This window comes from Musca autumnalis, unplaced genomic scaffold (assembly GCF_047663935.1).
Source record: "Musca autumnalis isolate F117 unplaced genomic scaffold, ASM4766393v1 scaffold_4, whole genome shotgun sequence".
In the NCBI taxonomy this organism is placed as follows: domain Eukaryota; kingdom Metazoa; phylum Arthropoda; class Insecta; order Diptera; family Muscidae; genus Musca; species Musca autumnalis.
This window is the reverse complement of record NW_027411977.1, coordinates 68,912,731-68,932,634: the sequence shown is the minus strand read 5'-3', so window position 1 is coordinate 68,932,634 and position 19,904 is coordinate 68,912,731. Positions and strand designations below refer to the sequence as shown.

Below are 19,904 nucleotides of genomic sequence, written 5' to 3'. Positions count from 1 at the left end.
CGACTCTTGCCGCAATACGGAATAGACCCATAAAGGTCAGAACAGAATCAATCTTCGCTTGCATTGCTTGCTTCCCAAATGTCAAATTATAAAGAAATGCCAGAGCCCCCTAAAGGGAACGCGACGATTGATTCTGTTCTGGCCTTAAGATTTGAAGTGTACTGCAATAGATTTGTTGTTGTGTTTGTTTCGCGATGCATCTAGCTTGGTAATTATGCCATGGAATAACCCATTTAACTGTATAGTGTACCTCTCCAAATCCTTTAGTTCGACTATTTATTTGGCTTATCTCCCCACCACCGTAGTCCCATAGTTTGGTTATTTTCATTTTATTCCCATTTCCCAGTAAAACTACAGCTGATTAAACAATGGTATTCACTAATTTATTTACATATGAATAATTAGTTTTATTATAATGCTACAAAAAAGGAACTTGAACTATCCTTAATGGTACTCATTTCTAGACTTATCATAATTATGTACATCTTATTAAATTAAAGTTGGTGTTTCTTATTCGCAAAAATTTGGTAGTGCTTTTTTAGTTTAACTTTCATTTTCTATTTACTTTCTCATGTTACGTATTGAAGTCTTCTTCTGTAGAATTGTCTTCGGAATTCTTTAAAACTTCTTCAAGCTGAGTTATAAGACCAATTGCCCGGTAATTTTCCTTAAGCATTGCATATTCTTCTAGAGGTTTAAGCAAACGTAAGACATCTTTAAAATTGCTTATTTGACGCGGTAGCGCAGAGTCCTCATCGTGATGGGTGGTGTTTATATTTGTGGGAGACACTTTTGTGGCAGGTTGAATAGCTGATGTAGTTGGTTGGGTTAATAAACTTGCTGTTGAAGTTATTACCGATCTGTGGGGAGATAAAACCACAGCCGCTCTGTTATTGTTAACACTTTCTTCTTCCCGCTCTTCTGACTCTAATTTAATGGTAATTTGTTCATTATTTGTAATCGTTTCAGATTGCCTTTCAAGTGTTTCCACGTGCCTTTCATGATGTAATTCATGTTGTAGTACTGGATCATTGTTAATCGATTCTATTTTGCGTATTTTTAAGGGAGGTGAAGATTCTGGTTCCTTGTTCTTGTGTTCCATTTTTATATTATTAATATTTGGTTTAACATCATTATCTTCCTCTTCTTCGTCCAAATAAATAATGGGACTTTGTTGTTTTAGTTTAATTTTTGAATCAGTAGGTGTATGAGGAAATTTCGGTAATAGACGCATTTGCTGAGCAACAACATTGGGTGGTTCTTTTGGTGCTAATGTAACGGTACAGGCTTTGGTTTTATTATCCATGCGACTACAATAACTAAGTATGTCCTTTAAGTCCAACGAAAGCAAAGGTCGTTTACCATTTGCCATGCCACTATTATCCTGACCGCTTTCGTATTGTTGTCGAAATTCTTTAATCCACGACAAAGTGGGATTGAAATCCTGTACTTTTAAAATGTCATTAAATTTGTGTGCCACTTGTTGTAATGCATTGTCGTCAAACGTCATCGATTTGTAATGAAATTTAGCCCTGTGCAAATATTCACTGAGGGCCCGTTTTAAGAAACGCAGTTTTCTCACTCGACGACTTTCATACTCGACGTTTTTCGCATCATAACTGCTATACCTTTGTTTAAGAACTTTCATACGTACACCATTTGTGGGGGAATTTTGAAGATTTTTTGTACAATAAGCCATTACATCTTTCAAATCCATTGAGGCGGGTGGTATACGATTTAAGGCCAACATTTTATTCGATAACGAAATACCGTACAAGGACTTGAAGGTAATTAACCATTTCTTGTTTGGTGAAAAATCTTCCAATTTTATATAATCTTGAAGCTCTAACGCTTTCAGACGTATTAACTCTTCGGTTATGGGTAATTTCATGTGATAGTGTATTCTTTGTATGGCCTCGTAAACACACTCGTTTAAAAACCTCACCTTTCTCTGCCTTATATCCAATGGTAGTTGTTCTTTTGGATTTGTTGTTGCTTCATAGAACTCCATAATGGCATCACGATTGCTGATAATATTCTTTATTTGTTCCCAACTACAATTGAACATGCGAGCAACCTTGGTGTACATGGGTCGCTGGTTATAGGCTTTAATTGCTGCAACTCTTTCTTCGAGCGTTAGAATATTGCGTACACGTTGGGGACTTGGCTGAATGACTGTACTATCAACATCTATAAAGCCCTCGGGAAGCTGTAATGAAAAAAAAAACAAAGACATTAATTTAATTTACTTTTGAACAACATTTGGCGCTGCTGGTCATCCCAGGCCAATGATGAACACGAAGAGAGCATTTGTATGGAGAATCGTACGAAAACGACTAAACAAGTTCAACTAACTACCACCTTGTCTTCCCAGCTCTCTGTTCTATGTATCTACTCTCCTTTTACTTTACTTTCCTGTCTTTCTCCCTTCCTTCCCCCTGCTATCACTTTTTTATACATTTTTCAGGATGAACACAATGTAGTGCTGGTCTCGGAGTGATGTGGCTGTCAACAATCAAAGGCAGCTGCGTATCCTATAACCTAACTTACATTTTACCATTTAGGTTGGATGTGTAAAAGCTGTTTATGAGGACTAAAGGCTAATAAGCATCATGCATTCTGGCTGGACCCGAACATTTTTTATATCCGGGATAGATACTACTCCTTGTGCACCTGAGTACAACAACATAAATTCAATCTTGCGGAAGTCCATGATTCTTAAGGTAAGTACCCCCTGATTTGTTTTTATATTTTTAGAGTGACAAAAGCAATGGGTTTCAAAGTAAATATCTCTTTTAAGATTAATAGTAATTTCAGACATTCGTCTGTGGATAGGATCCAACACCGTACACGCGGTTAAATCACCTATACAAATTAAAAGTTGAAACTTGACTTGAGCAGACGATAGTAAAGGTAGGTATTATTTTTTATGGGATATAAGAATAGATCTAAAAAGGACAATAAAATCCTTTCTTTATGAAGATTTATTTGATATATACGCTATGGAATTGACATTTGAAACCCAATGGGTATATTTTGAACGTATTTTAAGAGGACCCAAAGAGGACATTAGGATTGTGTTTTTTCCTTCTGAAGATCTCGGATAAAACTCCATAAATTCCGTACTATTTATCAATTGATCAACTTGTGATTACAGCTAATAGTACGGTTACATTAGAGTTTTTTTCCGGGTTAACCCACTTCATGAGGATTTATTTGACGTTTGCGCTATGGAATGGACATTTGAAACCCAAACCCACTGGGTTAATCCAGTAAGATTGACACTTATAACCAAAGTCTCAATTAGGATTCTTGTAATTGGCTCATTATTTCATGTGCTAAACAAACATATAAAATGAACATATTTATATTTATGTATGTATAAACAGCAATTTTGTTGGTAGACATCATACAAAATGTCGTTGAAATGTATGTTTGAATGTGTGTGTACAAAACATATGCCGGTCTTTTGTTTTGCAAAAATCCAATATTGCCATATCGTATTTTTTCTCACCAATCAAAGTCAGTAGTCACATGTACAAAGTTTGCCGAAAAGTAAATTGAGTTTATTGTAATTAGGGGGTATTAAAGTATATAGAGGAGGACTTTTCGCTAAGCTTATTCACAGAAACTCAATTTATTTTACCGAAAAATGTATGCCTGTGATGTCCGACAAACACAATCTTGCAAACTTTTTCATTTATAACAACTCTGCATTCAAATTGACAATCAAAACAGAATCTTATGGCAACATTCGACATTTCAAGCTTTTTTTGGCGCATTTCTCTTTTTAGGCGGCTCAATACATTCACACAGTACTGTAGTGAACACAACACCGCTACTATACCAGATTTAACTTTTGCAAATTTTCTCTTAATTTATTATTAATTACATTCCAAGAACCTTGTGAAATAGATAGAAATTTTGCTCTGTAATCTGACCAACATGGTTAACAGTATGAAATCGAAGAAGCTGTTTGTGGTTAAGCGAGATGGCCGCAAAGAGGAAGTACACTTCGACAAGATCACATCTCGCATTCAAAAACTTTGCTATGGGCTGAATATGGATTTTGTTGATCCGGTTGCCATAACCTTAAGGGTCATCAATGGTTTGTATTGTGGTGTGACCACTCAACAATTGGATAATTTGGCCGCAGAGACAGCTGCCACTCTAACAACTAATCATGCTGATTATGCTCTGCTGGCAGCTCGCATTGCTGTATCCAATTTACATAAGGAGACAAAGAAAGTATTCTCGGAGGTGATAAGCGATTTACATCATTATATTAGTGAAGAAACCGGAAAGCCGGCACCCATGATATCTGAATTCCATTATAATGTTGTAATGAAAAATTCAGAACGTCTTAATTCAGCCATTGTTTATGATCGTGATTTTGGTTACAATTACTTTGGCTTCAAAACATTGGAACGATCCTATTTGCTGAAAATGAAGGGCAAAATTGCCGAAAGACCACAACATATGTTGATGCGCGTAGCTGTGGGTATACATGGTGAAGATATTGATGCTGCCATCGAAACATACAACTTGCTATCCGAGCGTGTCTTTACCCATGCCTCACCAACGCTATTTGCTGCAGCCACCAATCGTCCCCAATTGTCATCTTGTTTCTTATTGACCATGGTGGCTGATTCCATTGAGGGCATTTTCAAGTCTGTGGAACAGTGTGCCATGATTTCTAAATCGGCCGGTGGTATTGGTATAAATGTCCATTGTATACGTGCCAAGGGTACTTCTATTGCGGGCACTAATGGCACTTCCAATGGTTTGGTGCCCATGTTGAGGGTGTTCAATAACGTTGCCCGTTATGTTGATCAAGGTGGCGGCAAACGTCCTGGTGCCTTTGCCATCTACTTGGAGCCATGGCATTCGGATATTTTTGAATTCTTAGACTTGAAGAAAAATACAGGCAAGGAAGAACATCGTGCCAGAGATCTTTTCTATGCCCTGTGGATTCCCGATTTGTTTATGAAACGTGTGGAGGAGAATGGTGATTGGTCGCTAATGTGTCCACACAAATGTCCCGGATTACATGATGTTTGGGGAGAAGAATTTGAAAAACTTTACGAAAAATATGAAAAGGAAGGTAAAGCCAATAGGACAGTGAAGGCCCAGGCTCTGTGGTTTGCCATCATCGAAGCCCAAGTAGAAACAGGTACTCCTTATATGTTGTTCAAAGATGCCTGCAATCGCAAGAGCAATCAGCAAAACATTGGCACCATCAAATGCAGCAATCTGTGTACCGAAATTGTTGAGTATTCGGCCCCAGATGAAATTGCAGTTTGTAATCTTGCCTCCATTTGCCTCAATATGTTCGTTACTCCCGAGAAGACATACGATTTCAAGAGGTTGAAGGAAGTGGCCAAGGTTGTTACTCGCAATCTTAACAAAATCATTGACATCAATTACTATCCCTTGCCAGAGGCCAGGAAATCAAATTTGAGACATCGTCCCATTGGTATTGGTGTGCAAGGATTTGCTGACACCCTCATTCTTATGCGTTACCCCTACGAAAGTGAACAGGCAGCCAAACTTAACCAACAACTTTTTGAAACTATATACTACGGTGCCTTGGAAGCAAGTTGTGAATTGGCTGAAAAGGATGGTCCCTATGAAACCTATCCTGGCAGTCCAGTCAGTAAAGGCATTCTTCAGTATGACATGTGGAACAAAGTACCCACTGACTTGTGGGATTGGGCTGCCCTAAAGGAAAAAATTGCCAAACACGGTGTACGCAATTCTTTACTATTGGCCCCCATGCCCACTGCTTCCACCGCTCAGATTATGGGTAACAATGAGTCGTTTGAACCCTACACATCCAACATTTATACACGCCGTGTACTATCTGGTGAATTCAACATTGTAAATCACCATTTGCTCAAAGATTTGACCGAACTTGATTTGTGGGATGAAGATATGAAAAATAAAATTATCTCCAGCCGTGGTTCCATACAAAATATTGAAGAGATTCCAAAGGAGATAAGGGAGCTCTATAAAACGGTATGGGAAATTTCTGTAAAGACAACCATAAAAATGGCCGCCGATCGTGGAGCATTCATCGATCAGAGTCAATCGTTTAACATTCATGTAGCCGAACCGAATTATGGAAAATTAACTTCTATACATTTCTATTCCTGGAAAGCTGGTCTCAAAACAGGAATGTATTATTTACGTACAAAACCAGCAGCAAATGCTATCCAATTTACGGTTGATCGTAGCCGTGTTGCCGCTACAGTTGCCACAACAAACGGAGTTGAAAAACAGAATGGAGTTGCGTCGTCGCCACAAAAAGAAGATGCGGATGCTGCTGAAAGGGAAAAGAGAATGGCTGAAATGGTATGCTCATTGGAGAATAAGGATGCTTGTATGTCATGTGGTTCATAAGAAGGTTCGTTGAAGAGCGTTCTAGTTTTTTATGAAAATTCTTAAATTTTATTTTTATATATTGTATGTATTTTAAAATGGTATTTTTCGCATTGAATGCCGAAATTATCATCCAATAAAAAAGTATTCCAGTAATCTCTAATTTTGTTGAGTTTTTAATGGAAGGATGTTTTGTTTTGAAAGTTTTTTTGGTGAAAACATATTTGAGGGGGTTTCATGTTGGTAAATTCTTGTCATGTCAGTGGAGGGAGATCTTGCCATTCCTGGCCACAACTAACCCGTTAAACAAAACAAAATTTGGATATATAACTATTTTTTAAACGCACAATAAATTCCTTATTTCAATGCAATTAACATTAAAGTGCATATTGTATGACATTTATAAAATAATATCTTAAAAATAAGTTATTATGATTTAATCTTTAAGTACGATGTACTGTTGAAAGTTTGGCAAGTAAGTACTCAACTACATTCTGAATATATCGATACTCCTCCATACTATAAAACGTTCTAATAGCAATATGTCTAAATAATGAGTACATTAATGCAGTGTAGGGCACTTCTATACAAGTGGTGTCGTTAGACACACCCTTCGGAATCGCCTATAAAAAGTAGATCCCATATAATGAATCTAGGTGCACTCATTGATATGAGTCTCTCTTGTCCCTTCGGGTTTGTTTGTGGGAAAATAATTAGGGCATCAACACAGGCGTAGGAATAAGTGCCTATACTATCAGATATGTGATGAACACCCAATCGACTCGATTTGCAGAATCGAAATAGTATATATTCGGGATGCCTTTGATGATATACATACAGGGCAATCATGAATATTTCCCTCGGAATTTTTCCGCACGGAAAATAATTTAAAAAGGTGAAATTCTTGAAAAATCATTATTTTAAAACGTGGAAAACTGCTAGAATCTCATAATTATGGAATATTCTTGCCTAATCAACAGAAATATTCCCTTTTTGGACATAAATACGGAAATAAAAAATTATGAAATTGGGGAAAGGGAACAAATTCCGCACGGAATTTTTATTCATGATTGCCCTGATAGTTTGTCTTCGCAAACGCCACTTATTTGAATAACATTTTTAAAATCCATTTTCAATAAAATATTTACCAAAATTCAAAATATACGATATCGATTTATGGAAAATGGGTCGAATCGTTTTCCATCACATGCCTGTATATCCAGGAATATGTGCCTATACCATACCGATAGAATATGCGCTATGGGATGAGTGCCTATTTCATTGATCTTTTGACCTTTTATGTGGAGATTGGCAAATAAATTCGATCAAGAATTATCTAAAAGTAGTAGTGAACATTAGGGCGGCGCAAATAATGACTTTTTTTTGGAACGCATAACCTCTAATTTTTTCCATTTGATCCTAAAACCTTATATATGAAATTTTATGGCGATCGTCTAACGTTAACCCATACCAGTAGAGCGATCTTTGTTTCCATAGTAATTTTCGATAAGTTGTAACCACAAAGCTACTGGCGTTAGTTGAGTAGGCTTGGTAAAAGACCAGTTGAAAAAGACCAGTGTGTCATGCGCATGATGGGCTGCATTCTGGCAGGATTGAATATTTTTACATCCCGTTTTACATATATTTGGGGACCACATTGGCTTGCCACAGACCGACCTATCACTTTATACATACATATGTAGTCAACAAGGTTTATTTGTGTGCACCTCAGAGGCTGCCGACTACGGGCTTGTCGCAGATAGTTGTGATATGCGCCAACGACGTGAGCATGCTATAGAATATGACCCCTAGAATCTTGGGGTCGTAATTGGTCGGAATACTACTATCATCGACCATGAGACACTGTACTGTACTCAGTGCTAACTTCTGCAGTCCATATCGACACCTCCAAATAATAGTATGCTAAGTCTAAAAAGTGAGTTTTGCAGGAGAAGCTCTCAAAGTTTGGACATTTTTTTGAACTTCAGTACTATGCCAAGTCAATATTATTTGTTTATAACTTATGTTCGGATTGACCGATCATTACCAAAATTTGACAGAATTTAAGTTAAAAAACGTTCGACACCTCCAAATAATAGTTTGCTAATTCTGAGCAGTGAGTTTTGCAGGACAAGCTCTAAAAGTTTGGAAATTTCTTTGACCTTCAGTACTATGCTAAGTAAATATTTGTTTATAACTTCTGTTCGGATTGTCCGATTATTACCAAAATTTGACAGAATTTAAGTTAAAGGACGTTACATATAAAAATGTAAAGAACTTGAAAACATGCTAAGTCGACTTAGCATACTATTGTTTGGAGGCGTCGATATGGTAAACAGAGTGTCCGTAGATTTAGTGGCGGATATTTGCATATTCTACACATACGTTACGTGCATTAGGGTTATGACTTTTTTACAACCTCATATCCCTGTATCATAGCGTGATGACTTTCTACATAAGATTATATAAAATATTAATTGTAAGCTGATTCGGCGAAAAACCCTCACGCCCAAAATGATTCTAAATTTGAATTTATCAGAATTATGGGCATTTTTTTTTGGAAGTCGCTGTAAGCAGATACATATATAATTCAAAATAAACTTTAGAGCCACAAGAGACAGCCAAACTGGAATTGGTTCTCACTAATTTTCTTAACTCTGACAATCATAAAAATGTCGTAAAATCTTTTTTCAAAGACATCATTAAAGAAAAAATCAAAATATTTTCGAAATGGTTTGTGCATGACCTTTTTCAATATTTGAATGGAATAAAGGATATTTTAATTATTAGTAGGCTTAAGCATGTCCTCTGTTCCAGAACCTGCAAGAAGCTACTATTTTTACTACGATAACATTTCTTCCTTTATGTTATCGGAAAAAATAGTAAGAATTAGTAGATTCTTGCAGTACTGGAACAGACCAATGGTAGTATGGGCTCATGATACAATAAGAAGGTAGCATTATCAGCCCAGCTGATGGTAACATAATGCATTGAATTTATGTCAAATTTTGACATCTTATGTTACCAAAAACGGCAGTTGCTGCTACCTTCTTATTGTATCATGTATGGGCCATGACAGAACTACCAGGTAGTGGTATCACACCAGCTTATCGAATATGAAAAGTCAAATCCCTTTATAAAATTTTTTTTTGTTGTAATTTCCCCAACAACATAAAGAAAGTTTTGACATAACATATTCAAAATTTTACGATGCCACTACCTGGGTAATTGTGCCATGGTATGGGCTTAAGCAAGGTAAATTAAGTCCATATTTACATTAGGCAATTTTCCTTGCGGCAATTGTCAGTTTGTGGGTGAGAGAGGGTGTTGAGAGGCAAAGGGTTACCATATGATTCACCTCTCTCTCCTTCAAACTGACAATTGCCGCAAGGAAAATTGCCTAATGTAAATATGGACTTATAGAAGGTATGTGCATGAATTACAACAACTAACAAATTTACAAAAACAACATTGTTGGTATTGAAAATTAATTTTCAAAGAAAATATTGAATAATAGGGTCGTTCCAAAAATTTCCTCAGGAAAAACATAAATACATTTTGAAAATCCTCCAAAATAGAACAAATTTGAATGACAATGTAAATATAAATCATTCAGAACTGTCGTAGGTCATTTTTACTACAAGTTTAGGAAGAAAAACAGTATTTTATGGAGGCAAATTTCGATGTTTCAAATTTCATGAGTAGACCCTATTACATTTTGAAAACTAACCTCCAGTTTTTGTAACTTATTTTTGTTCGTTCGTCTATATTCGTAATAATTTAGGCATTCATAGCTCAGCCCCCAGATGACATACACATCTAATTTTTCGTATATCCGTTCCATATATCGTTAAGGATTCCTCATTTAAAAATCAGAGCTCTACATTTGCGCTAAAGCGAGTAAATCGATCTACAAAATTTGACAATTCGTGTGAGAAGAATAAAATTTTTTACAAAAACTGGGGGTAAATTTACAAAAAAAGTAAAAATACAGCTGATTGTCGCTTCTACCTTCTACAAATGTACCTTGGGCTTAAGTTTATTCAGAAAATAATTTTTGAAAAAAAATGTTTTCATTCATAATTTTTTTCAAAAAAAAAATATTTTAAATCGACTTTTTTATATTTCAATGCAATAAACGTTGTTTTAGTGATTACTAGGCAATAGTTCATTCATACGTGCTACAGGATTTAATTTAATTAAATTTCAAAAAGAATTTATTATACAAATTTTTGGTATACAAATCTTCTGAGAACATCAAACTTAAGGCCTGCGTACATAAGCTGCTTTGCCTGATTGCCTTGCTTTGCTGCTTCAATAAAAAAATAAAAGAACAAAGAAGGCCGACCCAATTTCCAACTGATGGCAACCCAGTTCGAAATTTCGTCTTTATTCTATTATTTTTATTACGTCAGAAATGAAGCAGGTAAGCAAGGCAATCAGGCAAAGCAGCTTATGTACGCAGGCCTTTACTGTAGCAAGTGAAAAGGCGTTAAAACGGGTCGAATTTTTTACACCCTCAACCATAAATTATATTGAAACTAGACTTCAGCCATTTCGTTTGGGTAATGTGACTAAAACGTTTAAAATACCGAAAACCAGGTAGGTCGTGTTCCATTTCAGTTGGATAATGTGGCTGAACCTACAAAAAATTCCAACCGCTCTCATCGGGAATGTTTTATACCCATAACGAAGACTAAATACCAAATCTCAGCAATTTCGGTTGGATAAAGTTAAATGTTCAAAATTTCCAAAATCGAAAGGTACCGTTCTATGCGTTCTATGGATACTGTATCAAAAAGCGGACCTACACCGACAATTCTCCGCGGGAATGTTTTATACCCATAGGAAAACTATATACCATATTTTAGGCATTTCGGTAATAGAAAGCGGCTACGACCATAAAAATACTGGAAAATTGGACAGTACCGTTTTATGGGTGTCATATTAGAACGTGGATCCGGATACATTTTTGAAGCCAAAACGAATACCTAATTTCTGTCATATCGGTGAGATAATGAGGCTTTAACCTTCAAAATACCGAAAATTGGGAGGTACCGTTCTGTAGTGGCAATATGAAAACGTGGACCGATATAGGTGGAGGTCAAATCTCCGATACAACCGGTCACATTAAAGAAATACATTGGATTTCAACTGTTAATTCCATTGCGTATACGTCAAGTAACATCCACTCCATTTCAGATGAGGGTTTATTTGACGTTTATACAACGGAATTGACAGCTACAATTCACTGGATTTCGTAAATGTAAACATTTAAAATAGGGTGCCACCGTGGTGCAATGGTATGCACACCCACCTTGCACACATAAGGTCGTGGGTTCGATTCCAGGCAACATCGAAACACTTTTCAACGGTGGCAAAATACCCCTCAGTAATGTTGGCGACATTTCCTGAGTATTTCAGCCATGTAAAACTTCTCTACAAAAGTGGTGTCTTAGACACGCCGTTCCGACTCGGCGATAAACAGTAGGTCCCATGTCATTGAGCTAATATGAATCGGGGTGCACTCATTGATATGAGGGAAGTCTCCCTAGTCCCATATGGGATGTTTGTGGAAAAATTATTATTATTATTAAAATTTTAAAATATACGATTACGTTTTAGGCAAATCCAGCCAAAAAGGTTTCCATCACATACCTGTATAACACTATGATTTTAAGTTATTGATAAAAAATCTTTTGACCCAGTTTTGGATAATCCAATCTTAAGCAAAAATGGGTTAGTGATAGACCCTTCCTGCACTTAAGGCCAAGATACAGTCAACAATACATATCTCCAATTATGTATCAATGTCAAGTTCCCAAAACGAAACCTCAATAAATTACCGTTATGAAATGTTATGTTCAAATTTCTTCTTTCTCTCTGAGAATCACTTAAATTCTTCACACTATTTCGTCTTCGTTTATTTCCGTTTAATAAAATACCGAAATCATCATAACACAATACCGCGCACACACACACACATTATCTACATAATAAATAAAATTATTTAATAAATTTATAACAAAAATAACAAACTCCTCACCTGAGCCATATTAGATGAACGTACGGACTGACTAAAGTGTCTACAGCTGCTGTTGGTCAAAGTGGTTAAGACGTGTTGATGGCAAAAACAACAGCAATCACCATTAACATCGAATAAAAAGTTGATATTTCAAACAAGTCTAACTAAAACAGAGCTGTGAGTTACCAAGTTGAATATGCAAAAACCGGGTTAACTTGTTTTCGAAAAAACCAGTTTCAAATTCCAAAATATGCCATTAACAACAACTGGAGAAGATGACGACAAAGGCAGCAGCAGCAGCGGTGGGCTGGTTGGCTGCTAAATCCAAATTTGAATCGGCGTAAAGATTTGCTGAGCCGCTGCCGCGCTTAACCCAGTACTTTGTGCAGTAATAATAATAATAAGTAGCACCGAGCACGTTGCCTCTTGTTGTCCATGTTCACCAAACTACGGGCCAGCAGAGTTAAACCATATCAACTGAAATAAAAACGTAGAAAACCAGTTTCGTTAATAAGCATAGCAAGTGGGCTGAGAAGGGGTGTCATCGGATTAAACCAGTTTATTAAGAAAATTACCTTACAATTTGTCTGACTATTGGACTGTCGGCTTGGCCTAGTAGTATATAATTCTCTTTTTGGTTTCTGGTCTAATGCTGCATTGGGAAAGTGCTATAACAGCTGTTTTGTTATTATTTTTATTCAATGAATTGTTGGAGGCACACACGCTGGTGTTATCTGTGCAATGATGATGGTAACAACAAATAGAACACAACCGGCAAATGCTTGTTATATGCTTTTACTTGTTGACCATAAGGTCTTCTTATTTATCAATGGCAATTTTGTTTTTGCTAAAACGCTTCAGATGGTGGAAGTGGGAGATAAAGGATGTGTAATCCAAAATCGATCGTTGCACCTTGACGTCACAACGCAGGCACACAAGTGTCTCAAGCACGCTGAAAGTCTGAACAATGTCGGGCTGAGTGGGTTTCGCTTTGTTCTTGTTAATCGTATATTGACAACAACAACAACACTAATATGATGAACGGCAATTTGAAAATGTTTTATTTCCGTTTAAATTATACAAATGATAGCTCTGTTCCTTTACGTGCAAGAATCTTCAAGTTTTACCACTTTTTACTCGAAAAGCGTTCCTTTACTTCAGACTCCATACCATTCATATGGGAGCAGTTTACAACTTCTACTACTTTTGCCGGTTTTACCATTTTCAAAAGTAAAGGAACAGACCAGATATTTACAAATTCCAAAACACCGAAATATGTCTTCTTCCTTCTGTTGTCGTGGGTAAAATGCAACTGAAGAACGCACACATCTGAGAGCCAATCTTAAAATCTTAAAATTTTTTACGTGTTTTTCTCATAGCGGGGCTATTCACTCTCATTTTTTTGTGTAAATTTGAATGATCCTCTCTATGGGAGAGTAATGTGGCATGAAAATGAGAATATTTTCTCACTCTCTCTGAATGTCACTTCTGTTTTTTGTGTGTATCTACTTTTGCTCATTGTCATATGAAAAGTATGCTTTAAAATATGTTGGATTTTCGCAATTTTTATTAGCCAATGACTTATGTTTGCTGTGGACTGTATGCCTAGCTTGAGTCACTAAAACAAAGTTTAGTGGGATTTAAGAGGTCACACCAATTTACGTATTTGGGGGCGAGCAAAAATAATGGAACTATTCCGGCCGATCATGAATATCAACAACGGCAGAGAGACACAACTAAGGGGGAGTTTACACTCCCCACTGGTTTCCGAATGGTAATGGGTAACTAGTGACAGAAATGTCAGAGGTGAGTCCGTATTCAATTTTATTTTACAATATAATTTAACAATATTTAATATGTAATTTTCAAAACAGATTAAGGGAGAAATATGTAATTGATATAACCCTCACCAATATGGACGACACTGATATAAAGAAATGGAGATATTAGAAAAGGGTTTCTTCTTGCATCACAGGATGATACTGTTTAAAATCTTTATACTTCGACGTAAACAGAGTCCTCACAGAAATCCCAAGAGAAGGAATTGGGGTAAATTCAAAAGCCCCGAAGTCTTCATAATTGTGCGGAAACAATGGTTTTCACACAGTTGAAGAAGTCTAGTGACCTGTGGATACCCTAACCAATACACCACTGACGTGCTATGCGGATTCGGGAGAAAATCTCAACCGGTTTGGTGGAATAAACAGTTAGCTAATCTTCGTAAAGTAGGGTTGAATCTCCTACTATAATAAAGGTAAATGTAATAAAGTAAGACAAAACTCAGTACGGATTGGGATGCCTACAAGGTTTATTTCAATAAGTACAACAGTGATGTCAAGTGAGTCTATAGATCAGCGATGAACACGAAGAGAGCATTTGTATGATGAATTGTACGAAAGCGTTAAGGCGAGAGCTCATCTTGTTCAGCTATGCTATAGATCATTGGTGATCACTTCCTTACGGTAGCGTAAAAACAAACCACACGTAGTCTCACTTTATTTCTCATTTGTCATTGCTTAGTAATGGGGAGAGTGTCTAACCACTACTAATACACAAACTATTCTGAGCACCCTTGCTATAGATCAATAACAATCGGAAAGAGCGTAGTTGTTATTGTGTGAGTGTATTGTTTTTTGATGAATAAAGTTGTGTGTGTGAGAGCCTGCCTGTGCCTGCTCTAGATGGGGAGAAAGATAGACCTAATAATCCCATATCTACAGGAAGATAAAATCGAGGGTTCATTCCACAAATCTGTGGAACGTAGATTCATTGGTTTAGATGCGTAATTAAACAAATGCAAAGTATCGTGAGCTTTCTGAAGGCAGGAATAGCACCTGTTTAAGGTATCAATACGTGAATATAGGAATTGAGACCACTGCCTTATCCGGACCGATGTGCCAAAATGGAACGTGTTTGCCAGGGAAGTTGCTGTGATCTTTCCGAAATTGCTGGAAGATGTCGATTTAGGACTTTATGGCACCTATAGGCGCTTAAGACTTCGGAGGCCGTCTGTTGATTCACGGTCTTCATGGAGTTCGCTATAGAAAATCGGTTAACGTGCGATGGAATGACGTGTTAGATGCCTTCGCGAAAGCACCTGAAGTCCTGAAGGATGTGTCGGGCCGTGAATTAACTGTCACCACAGCGAAAACTAAGGTGGTGACTTATGCTGATGATGTATTAGTGCTGATAAGTCATGAATTTTTACTAACCGTATGCAAGGTCTTCTGGCACAACTAGCAAACTGGACACAAGACAATGGCATTTGAGTCAACCCGAAAAATTCCCGAATTCCAGCCTCCACTTTTGGACGGGGTTGCATTGGTACTTTCCCCGAAATCCAAATAAGTGGTGGAAAAGAAGTATCGGGAAGCGGACGAAGAAAAAAGTTTCTTACATTGTACTCGGGCAATAATTGGGGAAAGTTGAGGACATAGACCAAAAATCCAGTTTCAGAACAAGTCTGTCCGGCCATCAATGTGCTACAACATCGGCAAACTTCGTGAGATCTACTTGGAACCGGTATACCTGATTCAGAACATCCATAGTAATCCTACCTGTCTTAGAATGACCCCGCTCATCTAACTCGATAAATTAAGGATGCAAATCGTTATTGGATTAATTACGGGTAGCTGCAGGATTAGATGTCAAACTTCAAAATGGGATGACACTAATATTGATTACTATAAGCTATATGAAGATGCACAAGAAGAGAGACTTATAACATAGATGCAAGATAGATATCCTTTTCAAATTTGCCAAAAACCTATCATTGCTTGGCAACAATATACATATACCTACTCAATTTACTTCTATTTCCAGCAAAAACCATCGATCAACATCACAGCAATATTCCGGAAACTTACTGTTCTTCATCTTCTTCTTGTAGGCCATCCTTAAACCTAACCCAACTTCTGCAGTAGTTTCATACTTTTTAAATATGCTATTCCCAATATTGGATCATAGATCTAAAATTTACGTTCCATGTTATTTTGAATTCTTTTTGCTATTATTTTTATTCTCAAACAACTGATCAGCAATTAGTTGGGAATGTTTTTTTATTTGTATTAAATAACTAAAAATTAACAATTATAAAAATACTCTAAATCAATATCATTATGTGAATATTTACATGTCGTATGTAGCTTGTAGTACATACATATTAAGTTTCACTATTTCCACTCTATTTTCCAAGTGAACAGAATAAAAGTTCATCAGCAATAGGATTAGAAGACTTGGATATATCAGATTATGATCTAAAATGTAGGTTTTCCACAATATACTGCGGATGCTACGGCATATTCTCAATTTCAATGTACGTATTTTTCCATTGAAGCAGCCAGCTGCAAATATACAATTTACAAAATGTTCACCCTTCATTCATTGGGGTTCAACAATTCATGTCGTTTTTGATTGTTTATTAAAGCACTGTTCCAGCTGTGTTAGCAGACCAATTGCACGGAAATTGTCTTGCAGCATGGCATATTCTTCTAGAAGTTTTAAATGTTCCAAGGCTTCCTCGACAGATTCAATACTGTCCAGTTTTGATGTTCGCTTGACAGGGGTTTGCACATTTTCACTTACTTTTGACTTAAAATTTTCTTCTGGAGACACATTGTTACCGTTATTATTATCAATATGTTGAACATCATCATCGTCGTCGTCATGGGCATTTTCATAGACTATTGTTGGCTCCGAAGGACTGCTTGGTGCAGCATCTATTGGTTCAAGTAAATGCAAACTTTCATCCTGGGACGAATAGTGATGGTTGTTCTTTGGTACTTCAGAATGATCATCATCAGGCAGTATATGTTCCTCAACAAAAGTACGGCTGAAGGTGTTGCTCTGATTGTTATTCCTCTGTCCAGTCATGTTCGTTGTTCCACTACCATTACTACGACTGTATTCCGTTCCGCTTCTAACATATTCGATTATATCGACAGCACTTAAATGTGGCTGTTTTACTTCCTTCAGTCGTATACATTTTCGCAGTGTACTCAAATCAAAAGACCATATACCATACATACGCTTGAAATTCAGAAGCCATCGTTTATCCGGTTCAAAACAATCAACATCTATTTGGTACTTAAATTCCCAAGCTTTTTGTATAACCTTTTCGTCATCAATGCTATAGTTGGCATACATTACACGCTGAATGTATTCATACATGGCTTTACCCAAAAAAGCAATTTTATCTCTACGTTCCAAAGCCCGAGTATCTGATAGATCGCCCCTTTCAAAATGTTTTGATTGTTGGCTGTTAAGTGATTTGTAGGCTGCAATTATGGATGAACGATTAAGAAGAATTTTCTTAACTTCTGAATAACAGCAATCAAATTTGGAAGCCAAACTTTTAATGCTAGGCTTTTTGGAGCGGGATGATTCGTATTCCCTAATGACGGCAATACGTTGATGGACATTTAAAGCGCAACATTTACGGCAATTACAAAATGGTCTTAATACAGAATTCATTTTTTCGGGATCTAGTTAGATTGTCTATTTCCAAGTATAGTTCGTTTAGAATGTTTTCTCTCTTCCTCTAATATTTTGCGTTAGTTACAAGAGCAACAACACCAACTATTTGTTAATATGTCAACATGAAGATAAACCGGCACACAATTACACCAAATGTCATTTACAACCTCCTCCCATTGAAAACAACAGACTGAATGTGAACTTGCTCTTTCGGGCTTCCTCTATCTTTTTGTGTACCCAATTCTTCTTGGCTTTGTGTTTCTGATTAGTCTTTTTGGTACTTTAATTGCTATTTTGTTGTAAACATTTAGGTTTTATATGAAACTTTCATCCAGGATTCACTTAATATTCAAGAAAAATCTTTTTCTTAATATGATTTCAGTTTTTTTTTATATATTTCTTGGAATTTCTTTTCTATAAAAGGAAACTGAAACTTTTGTTTTTATTGTGATTTGACACGAAAAAAACTTGACGTCTTAATATACACCAGCTATTCATTCACATTTATATGATAACAGACACATTGGATTTAATCGATAACCGGTAGTGAGAAAATACAGTAATTTCACTGAAATTTTGATATAAAATTATGCGTCTCTAGATCGACGTCCATAGTAGAGTAAAATCATAAAATTGCTGTAGTGGGGAATTCAATTTAAGAACACTTAATTTTATGAAATTTTTAATGAAATTCACGCTAGTGTGGACCGGGACTAAGTCGATTTCATAAAAAAACGCATGAAATTACGAGCCACTAGATCGAGTTCCATAGTCCCGGTCCACACTAACGTGAATTTCATTAAAAAGTTTCATGAAATTAGGTGTTCTTAAATCGAATTCCCCACTACAGCAATTTTATGATTTTACTCTACTATGGAGGTCGATCTAGAGACACATATCATGCAATTTTTTCAATGAAATCCCTCTAGTGTGGACCGGGACATATTAGAGATAGACTAATGCCAGACTGTGAAACTGACACTGAAAATTTTCACATTTTACAGGGGTTTTTAGATCGAATTACCCACTACAAGCAATATAATAAAGTGACTTTTGTATGGAACTCGATCTAAGAGCGCATAATTTCATGAAATTAATTTCACTCTCTACAGGGGGTCTTATATCATGAAATTGCCGTAGCGATTTAGAAACGCCTAATTTCATGAAATTTATCAATGAAATCGCTCTAGTGGGGACCGGGACTCAGCAAGTCCCGGGCCACACTACAGTAATTTCACTGAAATTTTGATATGAAATTATGCATCTCTAGATCGACGTCCATAGTAGAGTAAAATCATAAAATTGCTGTAGTGGGGAATTCGATTTAAGAACACCTAATTTCATGAACATTTTTAATGAAATTCACGCTAGTGTGGACCGGGACCAACGAAAGTTAAGCGGAGTACACGCGATCAGTTTTGACTGGCGATTTTCATGGTAGAACAAGAAAAGGTAGCAGCAATACCCAGCTTACTGAACTGGGTTGTAGAGTTAGTGTCAAATTCCATTCGACATTTTATGTATATTAGGGATATATATTTTTGAAGAACAAATTTATTAATCAGAAAATAACTATTTCCCATAAAGACGGCTTCATATCATTGACATGTAAACTCCTCCAGGTCCGAACGACATGCCGCACACTTAAACACCGCTTATAGAGGCGGTACAAAACTTGTAAAACTTGAGAAGAATAAAGCCCTAATAAACATGTGCTTTTTTGTTTTCAAAAGCAAACGTTTGAAACAGCTTCTCTTTTTTCAATGAATTACCAGCGACCCGAAACATTTTTGCAAGTATTCTACTTTCTGCGAGAAATTATGCATTTAGTGGAATGATAGGAATCATTCAAATTGAAAATATAAAGCACTAGCAAAATGCCCGCTACTTCGTAAGCGAAAAAGGAATAATATACAAATAAAAAATATTTAATATGGAGAAAACAGAAAATTTTGATGTACTAATACCTATATGAATTGATATTTAATTTCTTTCAAGTACTGCTCGTATACGTTTTGTTATA

At 36.4% G+C, this 19,904-nt stretch overlaps 2 protein-coding genes across 5 annotated transcripts; one reads left to right on the top strand and one right to left on the bottom strand.

Annotated features, from left to right (window-relative positions):
- Positions 1-361: 361 nt before the first annotated feature.
- Positions 362-16,350, bottom strand: LOC141403865 (uncharacterized). Of its 4 annotated transcripts, XM_073986909.1 has the most exons (4): positions 12,982-16,350; positions 12,428-12,883; positions 12,228-12,370; positions 362-2,209 (listed from the first exon to the last, which is right to left on the bottom strand). In XM_073986909.1, exon 4 carries the CDS (start codon positions 2,087-2,089, stop codon positions 575-577), a length of 1,515 nt encoding a protein of 504 aa, XP_073843010.1. In that variant the 5' UTR covers positions 2,090-2,209; positions 12,228-12,370; positions 12,428-12,883; positions 12,982-16,350; the 3' UTR covers positions 362-574. The 4 variants fall into 4 exon arrangements, with proteins under 4 accessions (XP_073843010.1, XP_073843009.1, XP_073843011.1 ...); XM_073986908.1 differs by lacking the exon at positions 12,228-12,370 and having other exon boundaries at positions 12,982-14,279; XM_073986910.1 differs by lacking the exons at positions 12,228-12,370; positions 12,428-12,883; positions 12,982-16,350 and adding an exon at positions 12,040-12,194.
- RnrL (Ribonucleoside diphosphate reductase large subunit) lies at positions 3,935-6,544 on the top strand. Its single transcript, XM_073986907.1, has one exon. It carries the CDS (start codon positions 3,946-3,948, stop codon positions 6,400-6,402), a length of 2,457 nt encoding a protein of 818 aa, XP_073843008.1. The 5' UTR covers positions 3,935-3,945; the 3' UTR covers positions 6,403-6,544.
- Positions 16,351-19,904: the final 3,554 nt, after the last annotated feature.